At 37.5% G+C, this 18,080-nt stretch overlaps 1 protein-coding gene across 16 annotated transcripts in view; it reads left to right on the top strand.

Moving 5' to 3' along the window:
* Nucleotides 1–18,080, top strand: part of LOC138706600 (muscleblind-like protein 3) — a 1,567,271-nt gene that overhangs the window by 1,532,662 nt on the left and 16,529 nt on the right. For 12 of the 16 annotated variants that reach the window (XM_069836101.1, XM_069836103.1, XM_069836099.1 and 9 more), the window contains 2 exons: nt 8,658–8,840; nt 10,427–10,642. In XM_069836101.1, the coding sequence (XP_069692202.1) occupies nt 8,658–8,840; nt 10,427–10,642 (399 nt within the window). Of the gene's footprint in view, nt 1–8,657; nt 8,841–10,426; nt 10,643–12,397; nt 12,476–18,080 lie in introns of all 16 variants that reach the window. The other 4 variants (XM_069836110.1, XM_069836109.1, XM_069836113.1 and 1 more) reach the window with 2 other exon arrangements.

The following is an 18,080-nucleotide window of genomic DNA, read 5'->3' as shown; positions in this document are numbered from 1 at the left end:
CTGGTGTCACCCCGTGGTTACTGAGTACTTTGTGTCAAACTGGCGATATTTTGGGCATGCAGCAGACAAGCACTAGTTTTATTAAGCTGTCAATCTGATTCTTCTGTTTCTTATATATCTTTGTCTTTAAATATTTATTCTCTGTTATGGCTAAAGTTTTCTTTCACTTTCTTTATCGCTGCTCTCTCCTGTGCTTTTTGTTCTTTCTTGCTCTAGCTGTCCACAAAGCACCTTCAAAAGAAAGTGAGTTCCAGACCCTTCAGTCATGTAATGTTTTTATTAATAGTGGTTACATTGTTTTATAGTCATGTGTTAGTTTTGTCCCATAATTAGTTGAAGAATAGCATAAAGAATTAGTGTAGAAGAGACAAACGATTTAGCTTTCAGTACTGATTGTCAGTTCTTCATATCAGAAGCATGAATTAGTCTCTCATAGCCTCCATTTCTCATTTCATTTCCTTTAAATCTTTTTTCTTATCAAATAGCTGGTCAAATGTGAAGATCCTTTACGTGTCTGAGCTTCTATTTTGCAAGTTTTCTTGCAGGAAAGTTGAAATTACAACAGCCCATGTGAAATAAAATAATTGGAGTTTCGCAGGTGTCATAGTGGGGATTCGTATTAATCATTCTTCCTCGTTGGAGGCAATTACTAGCATCCACCTTTGAGCTCTATAGGGTACATAAGGATAAAAATGAAATATTTTTTCTCGAAACCAGAAGGTATATTAAACTCAAAATTGGTGTGATAAACTTTCACTAGGTCTACCTCTACGTTAAGAAACAATATCCAGATATTAAAAATGTTTTACAGCTACCAGTAATTAAATATTTAAAAGCTTTTCCCATCCAATTTTCATATTTCTGAATATATTTTTATGACTGATTAAATTTCCAACTTCTTTACCGTATTGATATTTAGGGTGTACCTTGCTTGACTAGTTTCGAAGTCTTGTGCTTCATTGTCCAAAGCCTAGTGGATCTCCACTAGGAGTTGGAAATTTAATCAGTGATATATAAGTGTTAAAAGTGTATATAGAAAAATGAAGATATTTTTATGATTCCTTTTCTAATATATTCTTAAATCTTATATGCATGTAGAAAATGTAGCATCATCTTTTGTGTTTCTGTGATATACAGGGTGTTTCCGGCTAGTGTTACAAACTTTCAGGGATGATGGGGAAGGGTACATGTATGAATTTGAGATCAGGAACCCTGGTCCGGAAATGACTGAGTCGAAAGTTACAAGCAAAAATAGTTTTGTGGAAATTAAATAATTTCATTCCTCTGTTCACTTATTTATGTACACCTTAATATTGTTTCGTGAAGTAGAGGTTGTGAATATTTATCACACCAATTCTGAGTTTAGTACACTTTCTGGTTTCTGAGAAAAAAAAAAAATTGTTTTTACTTATAGTGCTCAAGCATGTGCTTGGATGTTCTGTTCGAGATCCTTGCAATATTACTTTCCTCATGACCACTTCATTACACTTCGAGAAAGGATGGTGATTATGCTTGGGATGCTGTTATTCTACAATGCTTTTTGTATAATGCAAATGGAGCATACCGGTATCTCTGGTACAGAATTTTGCATATTAATATTTGACAAATCAGACTGTTTATGTTTTGATAATTCTGACTTGTGATACTTTCACCATGATTAGGTCGACATAGCCAACTGTCTCTCCAGATTTACTGTCTTCAACATTTGGTTCTGTCAACAGGATTTGTTTTGTTCAAGTACTGAAAGGTCACCTTCTCATTTGGGTCCTTTACATCTGAGTAGACCGAACAACGTTCTCGACTTACCTCCATAAATAGTTATGACCAACATGGTACTGTTACTATGATTAATTTGGTTCTATTACCTTCGCACTACTGATTAGAGTTCGTCATATTGGTTATCACATTGACGCAACGAGAGTCCATCGGGGATTTCAGTTACTGTATAGCTTGTTCAGTTGATAAATTTGCATGTGAAATGCACAAAACGAATTTACTTTACCAAAACTTATAATATCATGCAAATCTAGTCTTTCAGGTGAAGCTCCCTGTAAAGCAGATTTGAATAATTTCAAGGGAAAAATTGTTCCGGGGCTGGGTATCGATCCCGGGACCTCTGGTTGAACGTACCAGCGCTCTACCACTGAGTTACCCGGGAACTTCACCCGACACCGTCTCAACTTTTCCCTTTATATCCACACAACTCGCGTGGGCTGACGAAACGCCAGAGACCCCCAACGAGTGCACACAATCTCTGTGTGACTTGGAATTGTGGTTTTCTGTTAACGAACACAGTGACGTATATATTATGCAAATCTAGTCTTTCAGGTGAAGCTCCCTGTAAAGCAGATTTGAATAATTTCAAGGGAAAAATTGTTCCGGGGCCGGGTATCGATCCCGTTAACGCTTTTGTGTGTACGTTAACAGAAAACCACAATTCCAAGTCACACAGAGATTGTGTGCACTCGATGTGGGTCTCTGACGTTTCGTCAGCCCACGCGAGTTGTGTAGATATAAAGGGAAAAGTTGAGACGGTGTCGGGTGGAGTTCCCGGGTAGCTCAGTTGGTAGAGCACTGGTACGTTCAACCAGAGGTCCCGGGATCGATACCCGGCCCCGGAACAATTTTTCCCTTGAAATTATTCAAATCTGCTTTACAGGGAGCTTTACCTGAAAGACTAGATTTGCATAATATATACGTCACTGTGTACGTTAACAGAAAACCACAATTCCAAGTCACACAGAGATTGTGTGCACTCGTTGTGTGTCTTTGGCGTTTCGTCAGCCCACGCGAGTTGTGTGGATATAAAGGGAAAAGTTGAGACGGTGTCGGGTGGAGTTCCCGGGTAGCTCAGTGGTAGAGCGCTGGTACGTTCAACCAGAGGTCCCGGGATTGATACCCGGCCCCGGAACAATTTTTCCCTTGAAATTATTCAAATTATACTTATAATATCATTACACGCATACATGCATGCAGTAGTTTTAAGATTCTTCACTTTTTTTTTTTTTTTTTTTTTTTGCCAATATTTAGATATTAATTTGACCAGTTTAAGACTTTCAGGAGTGGGAGAATATTCCTCCCAATATTTGTTGAAATTTTATTATCTTTAGTAGAAGAAAATCTCTTTCACTTTCTTATGGTAACTGGCTTACAAAGATGTTGAACGCATTTTCTTGTCATGCTGTTTTTTTTTTTCTAATACAGTCTTGTCGTGAGTTGTTGCTCCAGTAAGTGTTTGCGTACTGAATTAGAATTGACATAGACCATATACCATACACAAGTTAGGTTAGCCCTGAATGCAGAACAGCGCTAGCTGAGAGTTTTCAGTAGACCAGTGCCCACCCAAAGTTACTTCATGGATACCCTCCTGTCTCCCTCTGAACAAGTACTGAAGGAGCAGGTAGAAACTTATTTCAGGTATAAAGATGATAGCAACTGACGGTGCTTTCCATCTGTACCAGAGCTGTATAATGGATAAATTTGTGTTAAATGTTCAATTTTATCCCACGTGCTTTGATGAAGTCAAGTTCTCACTATGTGCAGTACACCTGTTATCAGTCATTTCACAGATGGGCACCAATTTGAATTGTCGGAATCGCTTCTTAACAAGGGCGTATTTTGCGGGCTACCGGCGGTAGTCCAAGGAAATTACAAAAGAAAAAGTTTATAATATAACATAATGTAATAATTTTGTATTATTAGTTTTACCATAGTAATTAAAATTAAAGTAATTGTTAGATATATTTTGTGTAATAATAGGGTCAGCGGTAGCCCAAACCCTTTAACCAGTATACGCCACTGCTTCTTAATGTCAGAACTGTTTGGTGCCCAATACATTTCTCGTGTTCAACTACTTACCTTAGCTGAAGACATTTAACTTATTTTCCTCACAGTAGGCTTACAGCACTGATTTTTTTATGCTGTGCACATGGTCTGCATACAACAATTTATAAATGAACCCCTACTTCGCTTGCATTTTCTTTTCTTCTGCTTGCCTCCTTTCTGTTCTTTAACTCTCATTTGCATGCTGATGTTTATTTTTCTCATGTTGTTATATTAACAAACCAGTTCACTTGTAGTAGGCTATTATATTACTGTTCTTACATTGTCTTGTCACCTTTTCACAGGATAGAAACGAGTACTGTATGATAAGTGATTCTTATCTTGAGGGTGCATTTGATGTAATATGTGTGACTTAAATACAAATGATGACTATTTATGTTCAGCTATGATTAATTTGATGTCTACCAACAGGGTTCGAACCCTTGTACGTTATAATTAGTATTAACTTATTTTCATTTCATTTTGTATACATACAATGTGTTGTACAGTAGTAAAGAGAATTGAGTGCAGTGTTAATCCTGTTATTGTTATCAAACCAATATCATCGAACCAGTGACTGCTGCAGCTGAGGTAGGCCTGTTTGTCAAATCAGTTATCAGTTATTGATAATGTATCACATGAATGTTATACTGTACTCTTATCTTCAAAATTTAAATTGTAATAATAATTTGTATATGCATTTCTAATCATACGCACAGCAATACTTATTCTTACCAGGAATTGTTTAATCAAGTCCTGTTAACAAGACTAGAGATGGGATTATATCTTAATTTGTCGTTTTTTGATAACAAAATGCCTAATGATTGCGAAGTGTGATGTATGTATGTATTTATTCACACTGCAATGGGTATATACCCGGTGGCAGTGGTAACTAATTACACTCAATAATGACAATAATAAACTTATTAATTAAAAATACAATTAATAATAATGCTAATAATTAATACTAATAACAATAACAACAACAACAACAACAACAGGGAATATACTAAATTAAATGAAACGATCACTTAAAATAACATTTGAAATATTCTAATTTGTATCTTAAAACTAAGATCGAACTAAAACCCACGAGTATATGTTCATATCTGCACAAGTACCTTTCAACATTACACTCATTTCGCTGTCAACTCACTCACTGCACAGGAACTACGACACATTTCACTGATTCTATCCTGATTTCACTAACACTTCAAAAACATTTCACTGTTCAAATTCTTTGCACTGCCACTATAAACTATAAAGCTTCACTGACAGGAACACGTTTCACTTACACAGCACACTTCACTGACACGACATACTTCTTCACTGATACAACACACTTCACTGACACAACATAATTCTTCACTGATACAGCACTTCAATAACAACATATCTTTTACACCCTTTAAATACTGTGTATAATTACCGTCTATTAGTAAGGTCCTTAAGCCTATTTTTAAATGCAAGTCTATTTTTAAATGATGATAGTATAATGAAAATAAAATCTCTATTCTGTGACTCAAGTAACAACATTTCCAGCGTTAAAAATCCTGCAATTCTGAGCAGAAAATTGGTAGTATAAGTACCTCTCCCACAGTCTGATCTGCATTGTCAGGCTGACTGCTTTGAATATCTAATGTTACTTCTAGAGCCTCACAGGAGTGAATACAGGATTGCTCGAAGGCCCCACATCTTAAATGATAGTTGTTACTGTCATTATTAAAATGGAATGTGCAGGGTTTTAGTTAAAAATAAGAGTAATTAACTAGCGGACTTACTCATGTTAATTATGTAAGTTTGTGCGGCTTACAGCTGTTTCGGTGCTTCATCACACCATCTCACAAGTATATACACACTCACATGTAACAGTTGTGACAAGTTCTACATAGGGCAGACAGGCAGATCATTCCAAACACGCTACAAAGAACACATTAAAGCAATAACCAGAGGACACATACATACACCAATCACATAACCAATGCTAACCATACATACAATAACATAAATGCGGACATGGAAATCCTGCACATACAACCCAAGAACCAAAAACTCAACACACTAGAACAATACGAAATATACAAACACACTAAAACACACCCCGATCAAATTCTCAACACACAGATCAATTTCAATACACACACACTATTTGACTCCACTTTTCAACACCTTTCAACAATCAAACGCACCCACATAACAGGCAGAGAAGTTCGAGATGACGCCGAGATCTAGTAGGCTCTGAGGATGATGTGATGAAGCACCGAAACAGCTGTAAGCCACACAAACTTACATAATTGACACGAGTAAGTCCGCTAGTTAATTACTTATATTCAAGTGTTAAAAGTACTGTATGCAAGATTCAAAATAGGTTAAAAATAAGAAGAATTGGTGCTCACCTAACACTTAAAAATTTTCCACATGGAGTCCTGGGTAGGGTTTCCAGAAACATAAAAAAATAGGGGGGGGGGGGGGACACTCAGCCACTGATTAAAAAATTAAGCTTTGGTATATATTTTCCATCGTGCATTTAAAAAATTAAGCTTTGGTGTATATTTTCCATCGCGTTTATCCACGTTATCAGATTAAAACAATACAGTTAAATCAGATTAAATACTATTATTGAAAATAAAGTACTTACAGAACAAATTGAACAAAATGTATTGAACATGTACTCCTTACAAAATAGATTCACCTGAAAATACACTTATAAATCGGACACTCGTACAATACTTTTTTGAAGAATGAATTTCTTGTAGTAATTGTTTGTTTTGAAACATTAAGTCATGAAATGCAACACATTCCTCACTGAAAAAGATTTCACAATAAGCATTGATTTTATTGTCTTTATAATACAACTTGTTTTTCTGGTCAGTCCACAGGGAGTTCATGCAGAAGAACAATTCTTCAACATTTTTCGTGTGTACAAGGGATATACATAATAAACTCTATCGCTGTTTTAAATTTGGGATTTTTTCATTCATACTTTTGATTCAGCAATGTTTGATCTGGCAACAGTTTGCTTCATAGTATTATTTTATTGTTTTAAGAACATTGTGTACCGGTACATTCAGTGTCATTTCCAATATTGACAATGTAACGAATTCCAGCGCCACCGACAGTGATAGAGATTGATATTTATAATAAAATAGCAGTTGATATTCCAAGTTTTTTTTTCTTTTCTTTGCTTTTTTTTTTTTCTTTTTTCAGTCAATTTTTAAATACGGAACAAAAACATGTCCCAAAGACCTCTTTCGGGACAATGGGACATTCCCATATTTTAGGTAACATATGGGAAACTTAGTCAGAGAGTAAGATTCTGCAGTCATTTTCTTTGATGAAAGCTTGGATTTCCTGCTGATCGTTTACTAGAGCAAAATCAAGATTTCATACATAGTAGCCTAATGGATCAAACTGATTCTGCGGGGAATCCAGTTAAATTAATAATAAGCATAAGACCTACACTTCTAATTGTAATTGTGTATGTGTAGCCTACTAGTGGAATCAAACATCCATAAACGACACAGCATCATGCTACTCGTGTTTATTACTGTAGTTGGAATAGCATTATAGCACACATACCCAGCCTAAAAACCCATCAGGTCACATCCATTCTGCACGGCTGTTGACTCACAACTGTATTATGTAATGCACAACAATGTTCTCTATGCAATAACCATATCACACTGCCATCCCCTTAGTGTTGCGTCCACATACTCGTACTATGCATGCATGACAAGGTGGTCGACTCACAACTGAATTCACATTTTTCTCTGTGCAATAACCTTACATCACACTGACACACTGTGGTGCATATTATGGATTCTATACAACACACGACATCTCGTGATAACATTGCTTAACTTAATAAGAAATAGTTGCCATGACTTATGCCCCAACCTCCGTATGAAATTACAATTTAAAATATCACTCAAAATATACGATTACTAACCTCTCTACACTGCACTGTATAGATGCATAATAAGTATGTGAAAACTTAAAAATTGTAGCCCTAAAATTAAGCTATGAAATAAGACGTAATAATATAACTGTCTGAAGGATCACCGGAATCAAAGAAGCCTCATTCTTGACCCCACTGTCCGTTTTGAGAAGGATGATCAACAAGCCAATAATGTTAATGATGAAAAGAAGTCTATTTACAACCCATGTATTCCTCACTTCAGTGAGAGATACAAAATTAATATTAATACATGGGAAGTAAAAGGACTTCTTTTTGGCGCTAGGGGAACTTCATTTAAGTTAACCAAAACCATTCTCCTGTCTCTTAAATTTCCTAATGAGGACATTAACAAAATTTGTCTAATGGCATTGAGAGATTCATTATCCATTTTACACAATCACTTGTATAATACTATGTAATTTTTTTACTTCATTTCATTACTCTTCAATGTATTTTCATCTGATGTTTCTCCGAAATAAAATTGTACTTTATTTTTAAATTTACCATTGTTCCGTATTCTCTCCACAATCATATTGTATTTTTAATTTAACCTCTGCTTTGTATTCTGGATCCTAGTGGTCAGCCGTAGATTTCGGCCAGATGTCCCAAATTGTGGAATTTGTGTGTTTAACAAATTCGTTTAACAAATAGAGTGGAAGGAAATTATAATCCCTGGCTGGATAAGCAGAGAGGAGATTTTTATTTGCGGTGGAGGAGAAACTCCTCATCCCCACCTCCTACAAATTGTAACATGATATAATTCCATCTCTAGTTAATAAATATTCATTTTGTATTCTAAGCTGTAGGGACAGAGTTTTGTAGTAACCTTGCATAGCTGTGATTGTAACCGCTTGTGTTTCTGGGTGCACCTGAGCAGGCCACCAACCCGTACCTGACTGGGATGCCTCAGGTGGGTAGCACTTTCAGCCCCTACTTCACTCCAGGGCCCGTGATGCCTGCCATTCTGGGGCCCGACCCCACCTCCGTGGGCTCGCCCCTAAGCGTGGTGCCTCAGACTGTCGTCACGCAGCAGAAGATGGCCCGCTCTGACAGGCTTGAGGTAAGTGTGGCTTGCAGCCCATGCTATCGCGTCGCGTGATGTTGGCTAGGTCTGGACAGGGGGAAAACATAAGACAGGGACAGGCGAACTGCACACACTTGAAACAGTTTTCCTTATGTTATATAGTTTTGTTGTATTATTATTTTTTTTTTTAATTCTGTTTTGCCATAACTTTATTTTGAAAACTGCTGTAGTGATTTACTTAGCATTTATGTCTTTCTCTTAATGCTTTCTTACAAGGTGTTAGTAATTCACTTACTTCTTTTTCAGGACAATGTTGAATGTTATTATTTTTTATTTTGAGTTGCTTATTTTGTAGTAGTTTAATTTTGTTCACAGTTTTTTTCACTCGTAGTTATGCTTGACTTAGTGCGTATGGGAATGCGATGGATGTGCGAGTGATGATCTCTCTTGAGTAAGCTGTCCTACAATCGGGTGCTGCAGTCTTGAGGGGTCTTACATGTTTATTTGGTTTCATATCGACTCTTTAGCCCTTATTTTTATAGAAGAAAGCAGCCGTCCAGCATTTTCTATGTTTCAGTTTTCATAGATCGATTTTAGTTTGCAGCATCTAATTTTTTATTATTAATTTTTTTATGTGTGAATGTTTTCTTACATTGCATGAGAACAGCTGGCGATTATGTTGCAACTGCAGTTCATACCGTTTTTGTTACTTACAGTAACTCTACTTAATCAGACCGTGGGAGACACTTTTCTTTCAGATGCAATTAGACCATAGACACACGTTGACAGGTGTCTTTTTATTTAATCTGAACTGTGGGAACTGAGCCTAATATCTGAGCTAACACTGCGACTCACTAACAGAGCATGTCACCAAGCAGGCCATAGTGTTAAGGTGGTGGCAAGTGCCGTGGCAGTTGTACTCGTAGTTTCTTGTGTGAACCTTAGTTCAGTCTTTCACTCTCTGTCATTGGTCTGTTTTTTCACTGGGTTTTGGCAGTTGCACTTGTCTGCTTACCCCCTTTTCATCTACATTGTCTAATGTTTTTCTCTCTTTCTGTCCTCTTTGAGCCTCTGCTAAGTAGTAACATCTTTCCACTGTTCATAAGTAAAATAAAAAGAAAGTGAGATCCTTGCTCCTAACCTCAATAGTCACTAAAGTAATCTGAAGTCTTTCACATTAACAAACTTTTTAAAATCTTCATTTTTCTTATTATTGAATAATCATGTTATTTGCACTTGATTAAAGTAGTCGTGAGTTAACATACATGAAATGCATTTTTTTTTTTTCATGTCCAGTATTGTAACAATACTTACATAATATGTAACACATTTAAGATATCAAAATTAATGTTGTGGTATTATTTAAGTGAAGAAGTGTATAGATATGTTTTTTTAAAAGAAAGTGAAAGAAAATTTTGCACGAACTTCAGGAATCCACTCCTCCATGACACATCACACATCCCGTGGTCCGAACACCTTCCTGAAGATTTGTGAATGTTTGTGCAAGCCCCAAGGTATCCCCGTGACCTACCCTTCACTTGTTAGTGCCTGTAGACAGTGTTCCTCCACCCCGCCCTGCCCTGGCTGTAGCTGTAGCCTTGCTTCATTCGTCTCTGCTATAGGTCTGTCGCGAGTTCCAACGAGGGGCGTGCAAACGTGCTGAAAGTGAGTGCCGCTTTGCGCATCCCCCCGACACCGTGACGGCCAACGAAGACGGCACAGTCACGGTCTGCATGGACGCAGTGAAGGGGCGATGCAACCGCGACCCTTGCCGCTATTTCCACCCCCCTCTGCACCTCCAAGCCCATATCAAGGCCGCACAGTCTCGGGCCAGCCCGGTAGGCATTCACGGAGCCCCCGCGCTCTTCTGCTCTCTCGGCTAGCTGTGTCTTGTGCCTTATTTTCAAAGTAGAATGCAGTTTTGTGTTTGGTTTTTTGTTCTGTTCTCTCTTTTTATGTAAGAGTAGCTCTTAGTACATTCACTATGGTTCTCTTCTTCTGTCTCAATCTCTCTCTGTCTCTCTTTTTCCAGCTGACAACTGGGTGTATTAAAAAAAAAAACAGTGGTGCCATCTTGTGGCTCCACGACCTTATTCATTTTCATTCCTTCTCACTGTGCTTTTTCTCTGGGGGTGAAATGGATTCAGCCAGCCAGAGCCCGAAAGAGTCGGACTTGACTTTTTTTTATATACATATTTTTTTTTTGTAGCGGAACCATCTCACCCCTACTTGTTGAGTGTTGCACAAGCTTCCCTTTATCTGTCTCCTCATGCTGACAAGCCCTGCGCTGCGAACGTTGTCTGACAGGCTTGGGGTGTGCTGTGCCCCCGCACTGCACACTGTCCCCTACCCCACCCTGCCTCGGCTTGGTAGCCCAGCTGTCTCTACTCTTTCTGTCTGTCTCTTCTCTGTCTGCCCGACCTCCTCTCTAGCTGTAGCAGTCGTAGTTGCAACACTGCATCAATGCCACCCTCTTAGCCGATGATTGGCCGCCGGATAGCGAATAGAGACGGTCGGTGCCACAAATTCTCTCACACCCCACACAAGGACTGTGATGTCGGTTAGATATGTGGGTGGTGACGTAGGTAAGGTTTCACAGGTAGTGGCAATCGTAGGGCTTGTTGGCAGTGGAGTATTAACAGCTGCAGTGGGTGACACTAATATGCGGGTACGTCGTCCAGGCGGATGTGCTACTTGTAATGACTTTGTCTTTCAGAGCGATGTGGAGGCATCACTGCCGCCCACGTCCTGATGCCTCCACAACTGTGCCAGTAAGAGGACAGCTGTGCCCAGATGACATGTTAACTTGTTGGTTCAATTTTGGTCATTCTCTCCGATTTGTTTTCCCTCTCCCCCGGTCCCACCTGTCTCTCTTTCTCACTGCCGATAGCTAGACCCTTCACGCTGTATTGGAAGTACATGCTTGAGTGCTGATCAGTTGGCAAAGGTGCTTTGATTGTTAATGATTGTTGTTGTCATTGTTGTCGTGTTTCCTTGCTTTACAGGTGTGCATGATGCTACATACTGTGTATACTGTGCTGTAGGTTATGGGCCTCATCAAATCACCAATTTCTTATATCCCCGCTGTTACGAGGGAACTGGACGCACGAGAGCCAGGGCATCGATGGCGCGGATGATCCGATCTGGCGGACACTCTTTTGCAGTCCGACACGCTATTTCTATCCATGCATGCAGAAATTTGATCGGAGCCGCGTGCGTGTCGCCCTCTCGTGGCCGTTCGGTCCTCCTCGCCAGTTCTGTTTCAGTAACAACAAAGAGCCGCCTGCATGTTCCACAACCTCTTCTTGTTTACATACCAACACACGGTTGGTCAAGTCTCACCACGACTCTTCTCTGTATCGTGACCTAACGTTGCCATCGCGCCTCTTTTTTCTTGTGATGTGGTTGCATAGCATACCATATCTTTGCTGGTCCAAATATATTTTTATTATTATTATTACCTTTGATTATTAATGGTTGCCTTTTTCTAAAAGTTTTATTATTATTATTATTTTTTTCTGATTTGTTGTGCTCATTTTCTTCCCACTCGGGCCTCCCCGATGCTTGGCTGCTTGTCTGCCTGCTACTAATAGCCCGTTTCCGTGGCAACCGTTGGCGGAGTGGAAGTGGGGAAGAAACGCGCCCGCGACCCTAGTGATGACATACTACTGGTACCATAATGCTTTGCATGTCACTTTGATTTCCCAAGTAGTTGTAGTGGTAACAGTGTAATGCAGGGTCACATGGCTGCTCGGTGTGTTTCCAGAAATTTTGACATCTGGTCCGTTGGTGACCCTGTCCATTTGTTTATCCCTTTGTTCATTTGTTTTTGTTTCTTTATTTATGTCACTTTACGTTGCCTACGATTTTCTCAAATCGAAACACACTATAAGAACTTTAGAAGCGAGATTACAGAATCTGGTCGGCTCGGATATGTTCACCGCTTTTGAAGAACACTTGCACTCTTGTCCCAGTCGTACATGACTGCAGAACTGTATGCAGAGTTCACGCGTAGCCTCTATGTTTACAAATTCATTGCTTACAATTTACCTCTTTAAAAATTCGTTTGTATTGATTGTAGTCTTGTGAGTGAGGTGCTTCAGTGTCATGTGATCGTGCTTTATGCTCTTTTTTAATTACGTACATTGCACAAGAAACTTATCATACAGCTTCGTATTCTCGAATACGATATTACTTGTAGTTTAAAACATTAATTTGTAATGAGTAGGGTAGCATTCATTCCAATGAGTAGTGGACAAGTTGTTGGCATGTTGTGCAAGGGCTGCTGTGCTGGTGTGCTTTTACCGACAGCCTCTGAATATAATGAAACTGCTTCTTGACATACATCTGCTTAATGTTTTTTCCATGAGCGTGTGTTTGGCATGATTTCAAATCCAATTTTTTCCGATTCACTCTAGCAGGCAAGACCTTTGTCACAACATTCTGGCAACTTCTACATTTGAAACCCCATTCCTTAACTATCCAATTGCAAATATTTCTTACAATACCTTGTGAAAATATTATATATATTTTTTATTAAAGTTTGGGAGAGATGAGACTTGTTGCGAACCAGATGCATGTGATGCTTTTGGCGATCACTTGTCAATGCTGGCAGAGAATGTATTGGGAAATAAAGCTATGGTGATGGATTTGAATTTGTTCGACTCCTTCTTGTTGACTGTTTTTTTAAGTGAACTTCCTCCCCTCAAATAATGCTTTTGCTGCACAGTAGTCGATGCAATCCCCTTAGCACCCTCTCACCTTTATAACATTATATAGGGTGGTTCAAAAAAAATGCAAAGCAGTCCCTTGTCTCGGACTTGTAAACTATTACATCTTATTCTTGTGAAGAAGTAACTCATTTGTCATTGATCTTCCGATTTTTGTAGTGTGGTAAGTGACAGAAGGTTTTGTAGATCTTAGAACAGAGCTGAAAACTTTGAATTGGTATACATGCCGGGTTGATAGTGATGTACATATTCTGTAGGCATTAATCTGAAATGAGCAGTAACACAACTGAAGGCCCGAGTGCAAGATATAGGTGTATAATTTAATCCGTTTTCTTACAAGTTCGTCATCACTGTTAGATAACCTATTATTTCATGTAGGAACAAAGACTTTACCTATAGGAATAAGTTTATGCTTGAACAAAATGTTCATTAAACAGCTCGTTTAACCTTGTCCTTACAAAGTTACATCAATATCCCGAATTTAAAAGAAAACTTACAAATTAAACCAAACCCTTTAACTCTATTAAATATAGAATATAATCTAAATTTAACAGAAGAAATACTGAAATCAGAAGTAAATACTGAAATACTAAAACAATTGTCTTTAGAGACAATTAATATTAGGTACCCTCCACAAAACTGGCTTCATTTATACACTGACAGATCCTTGATCTCCAGATAACAAGGTGCCGGTGCAGGTGTTACATGCAGTCTCTTCTCACTTTATAGATCTCTTGGATATGGAACAACAAGTTTTGATGGAGAAATCATTGCAATAAGTGAAAGTCTCAGGAATCTTCTATGCCACGTCAATAAATTTAAGAATGCAGTTATATTGTCAGACTCCAAAGCAGCTATTCTATCAATAGTCTCTAAACAGACACCTTCATCTCAAACAGCAGAAATAACTAAAATGCTCTCTCAATTAATATCACTCAATAAAAGAATTGTATTCCAATGGATACCATCCCATTGTGGAATCCTGGGAAACGAGAATGTGGATGCTTTAGCAAAGAAGGGCAGCACTGCTACTTACAGACCTGTTACTAAATCTACGTATTACTCTGTGAAGAGATTTATTAAATCTACATACTTAGACTTCAACAAACAAAATTTGTTAACACAATCCCAAGGGAAAAAATGGAACTCTCTGCATCATAATCCACAGTTAATTCCCGATTTACCACGAAAATCGTGTGTAGCTGCATTTAGATTGGCAACTGTTTGGCCAAACACCTGCATAGAATTGGAATATATCAGTCCTCTAACTGCCCATTGTGCAACTCAAACCAAGAAATGTATTCGGAACACCTCAAAATCTGTGCTTCAGTGGCTGGCCATGATAATATCTTTGAAAAATATTGGAGTGCAAGAGGTCAAATGACTTTATTGGCAAACGCCTGGCATTAGAAAACAACATTTGTTTGTAGTCTAGGAGAATTTAAAAAGCACAATCACCAACAAACTGGGGCTGTCTTACGTGTATGGTTTCAAAATACGAGCTGGACTAGTCAGAAAAGAGAGAGAGAGAAAAGTATTAAAAGAACATTTCCGTATTTCATTTGAGAATATTTCTTAATAGAACTATAGGTCAACAATTCTTAAACCGTGCACTATACTCTCTTTGGTTAATACAAGATATCACTGACTTAATTGTGCCCTGTTACATTTACTTGGTTTTTATCGAAGTACCAGTATAGAGTTTACTCCGTATTTAAAGCCTCAGGAACGAAATTCTTCTGCTTCTCGTAGGATGAACTGTATTATTGAGGAATCTGTTACATCATAACCAATAATTTGTATACATACCGGTAACATTGGAAAAGAATAGCAGGTCGAAGGTTCGAGATACATGTTGCAATGGAAACAAGGCATAAGTTATGTTGCTATGATAGAAGAACTTAAATTTAATAGAGATATGAAGATGTATATTGTTATGGAAACAAGATACGTCACAATGAAAACAAGACAAATACAGTCAAACTTCGATACAACAATTTTCTGACGACTAGGAAAATTGTATTGTTATATCATGGTTATTGTTGTGTTGACTGGTTATGAAATTTTACCCATATTTATATTATAGTTTTGGAAATGAATCCTGATAAAACAAAGTATAATATGATTATGTCTCGTGTCCAGGACATAGTACGAAATGGAAATATAAAAATTGTAAATTTATCCTATGAAGAGGTGGAAAAATTAAAGTGTATTGGAGCAACAGTAACAAATATAAATGACTCTTAGGAGGAAATTAAATGCATAATAAATATGGAAAATGCTTGTTATTATTCGGTTGAGAAGTTTTTGTCATCCAGGAAGTTAGAATTTATAAAACATTTATATTATCAATTGTTCTGTTTGGTTGCGAAACTTGAACTTTCACTTTAAGAGAGAAACAGAGGTTAAGGATGCTCGAGAATAAGGTGCTTAGGAAAATATTTGGAGCTAAGAGGTATGAAATTACAGGAGAATGGAGAAAGTTACACAACACAGAACTGCACGCAGTGTATTCTTCACCTAACATACGGTAATTAAGAACATTAAATCCAGATGTTTGAGTTGGGCAGGACATGTAGCATGTATGAGTGAATCCAGAAATGCGTATAGAGTTAGTTGGAAGGTCTTTGGGGAGACCGAGACGTAGATGGGAGGATAATATTAAAATGGATTTGAAGGTGGGATATGATGTTAGGGACTGGATTAATCTTGCTCAGGATAGGGACTGATGGCAGGCTTTTGTGAGGGCGGCAATGAACCTCCAGGTTTTCTAAAAGGCCATTTATAAGTAATGTAAACACTTCCACGTAGCAATGTCAACATCTGCTGCCGCACTTTTCAATGCTTAATTTTACCACTTGTGACACTGTCCTCTATTTCCTTGCATTTCTTTATGAATGTTGCTAGTGTTGATTGCGCAAACTCATACTTTTTAGCTAATTCAGTCTGCTTCAATCCCCTATTTAAATCACTAAATATAGCTAATTTATTCTCCACACTGATTTGTTTTTGTGTTACGCCTGCCATCATTAACAAGTAACACTCAAATGTGAAAGATGCCAAATAGTCAGGAAGATAGTGGCAGAAACTATAAAGGCAAATGCTGCTAAGTGTCACGCGCCCTTGAAGCAGGTAAAGTTCTATTGCAACACACTCCTTGCACAGAATGCCAAGTTCAGTTAACAAAAGTATGAAAGAGGGTAGACGAAATAACAGAAAACATCATTAAGAAGCAGTGGCATATACTGGTTAAAGGGTTTGGGCTACCGCTGACCCTATTATTACACAAAATATATCTAACAATTACTTTAATTTTAATTACTATGGTAAAACTAATAATACAAAATTATTACATTATGTTATATTATAAACTTTTTCTTTTGTAATTTCCTTGGGCTACCTCCGGTAGCCCGCAAAATACGCCCCTGTTAAGAGGGTGGTACCGAAGTGAGAAGTGAAATATTGAGTATGAAAACCAAGTAAATTAAAAAAAATATTATAATAATATTTTATTGTTACATCGGGGTTTCTCCAAAATTTGACCATCATTGTAATGATGAATAAAATATATTGAAAATATAGGAAATACACCTGGCCCAATTAAATTTATCACGTTTATCGTTGTCAGTTTTCATTGTATGGAGGTTCCACTGTATCGCTATAGAAAGCAGATGTAAATTATTATAATGAAATACAAAATAAACTGAAGTAAGCACAACTTTTAATTAATTTTGTAGCATAAATTCCATAATGCAGAAGTGGCGGGCTTATGTGAGGGCAGCAATGAACCTCTGGGTTCCTTAAAAGCCATTTGTAAGTAAGTAAATATAAATATCAATATCAGTATATTAACGTTCGTAAAACATATTAAAGTAAATTTTAATTCTCTGATAATATACATATTTGTTCTGGATTACTGTATGTACCATAAAATAATAATAAAACATGATGATGACAATGATAATGATATTCGACATGGCATATGGCACTCTAATTTATCCTTTAGGATATCATGTGGGAACTTTTTTGAGACTGGGGTTGGGGACACTGTTCATATGTTATCCAGCTCTGCCTAGCTTAAGGGGAGTAGACAGAACTGAAATGATGTGATGAGAAAATTTAACACAAATTTTTCTTATAACCGGCTGGTAACTAATCCAAGGAAATTCTTACATTTCACTACCAAATAATTAATACTAATCAGTCCATTGAATATCAGATAGTTTTGTTTAGTTTAGATTTCACCTAGGAATATTAACGGCCTCCTGTAATATAAAATCATTGCTGGGCTAGAAGAAAATAATCTTGTGTTGTGCTGCGATGTAGAGAGGAAAGAAGCAAAGGAATGGTACATAGCCTATAATTAAATACATAAAAATAATTGGAGAGGACATGTAAATGCTTGTCAGCAATTTGTAATTACAATCATTGTCATGAAAGAAGATACTCAGCAAAACCCAGAAAGATACGGCAGGGTCAGTTTTAATTGAAGATAAAATAGATCGAAAAGCTTAATGGTATAACCCCAACTGAAGGCGATGGATTT

The sequence above is a fragment of the Periplaneta americana genome, chromosome 9, assembly GCF_040183065.1.
Source record: "Periplaneta americana isolate PAMFEO1 chromosome 9, P.americana_PAMFEO1_priV1, whole genome shotgun sequence".
NCBI classification, from domain to species: Eukaryota; Metazoa; Arthropoda; class Insecta; order Blattodea; family Blattidae; genus Periplaneta; species Periplaneta americana.
The sequence above is the reverse complement of the archived record's forward strand: the minus strand, read 5'-3'. Positions and strand labels throughout refer to the sequence as shown.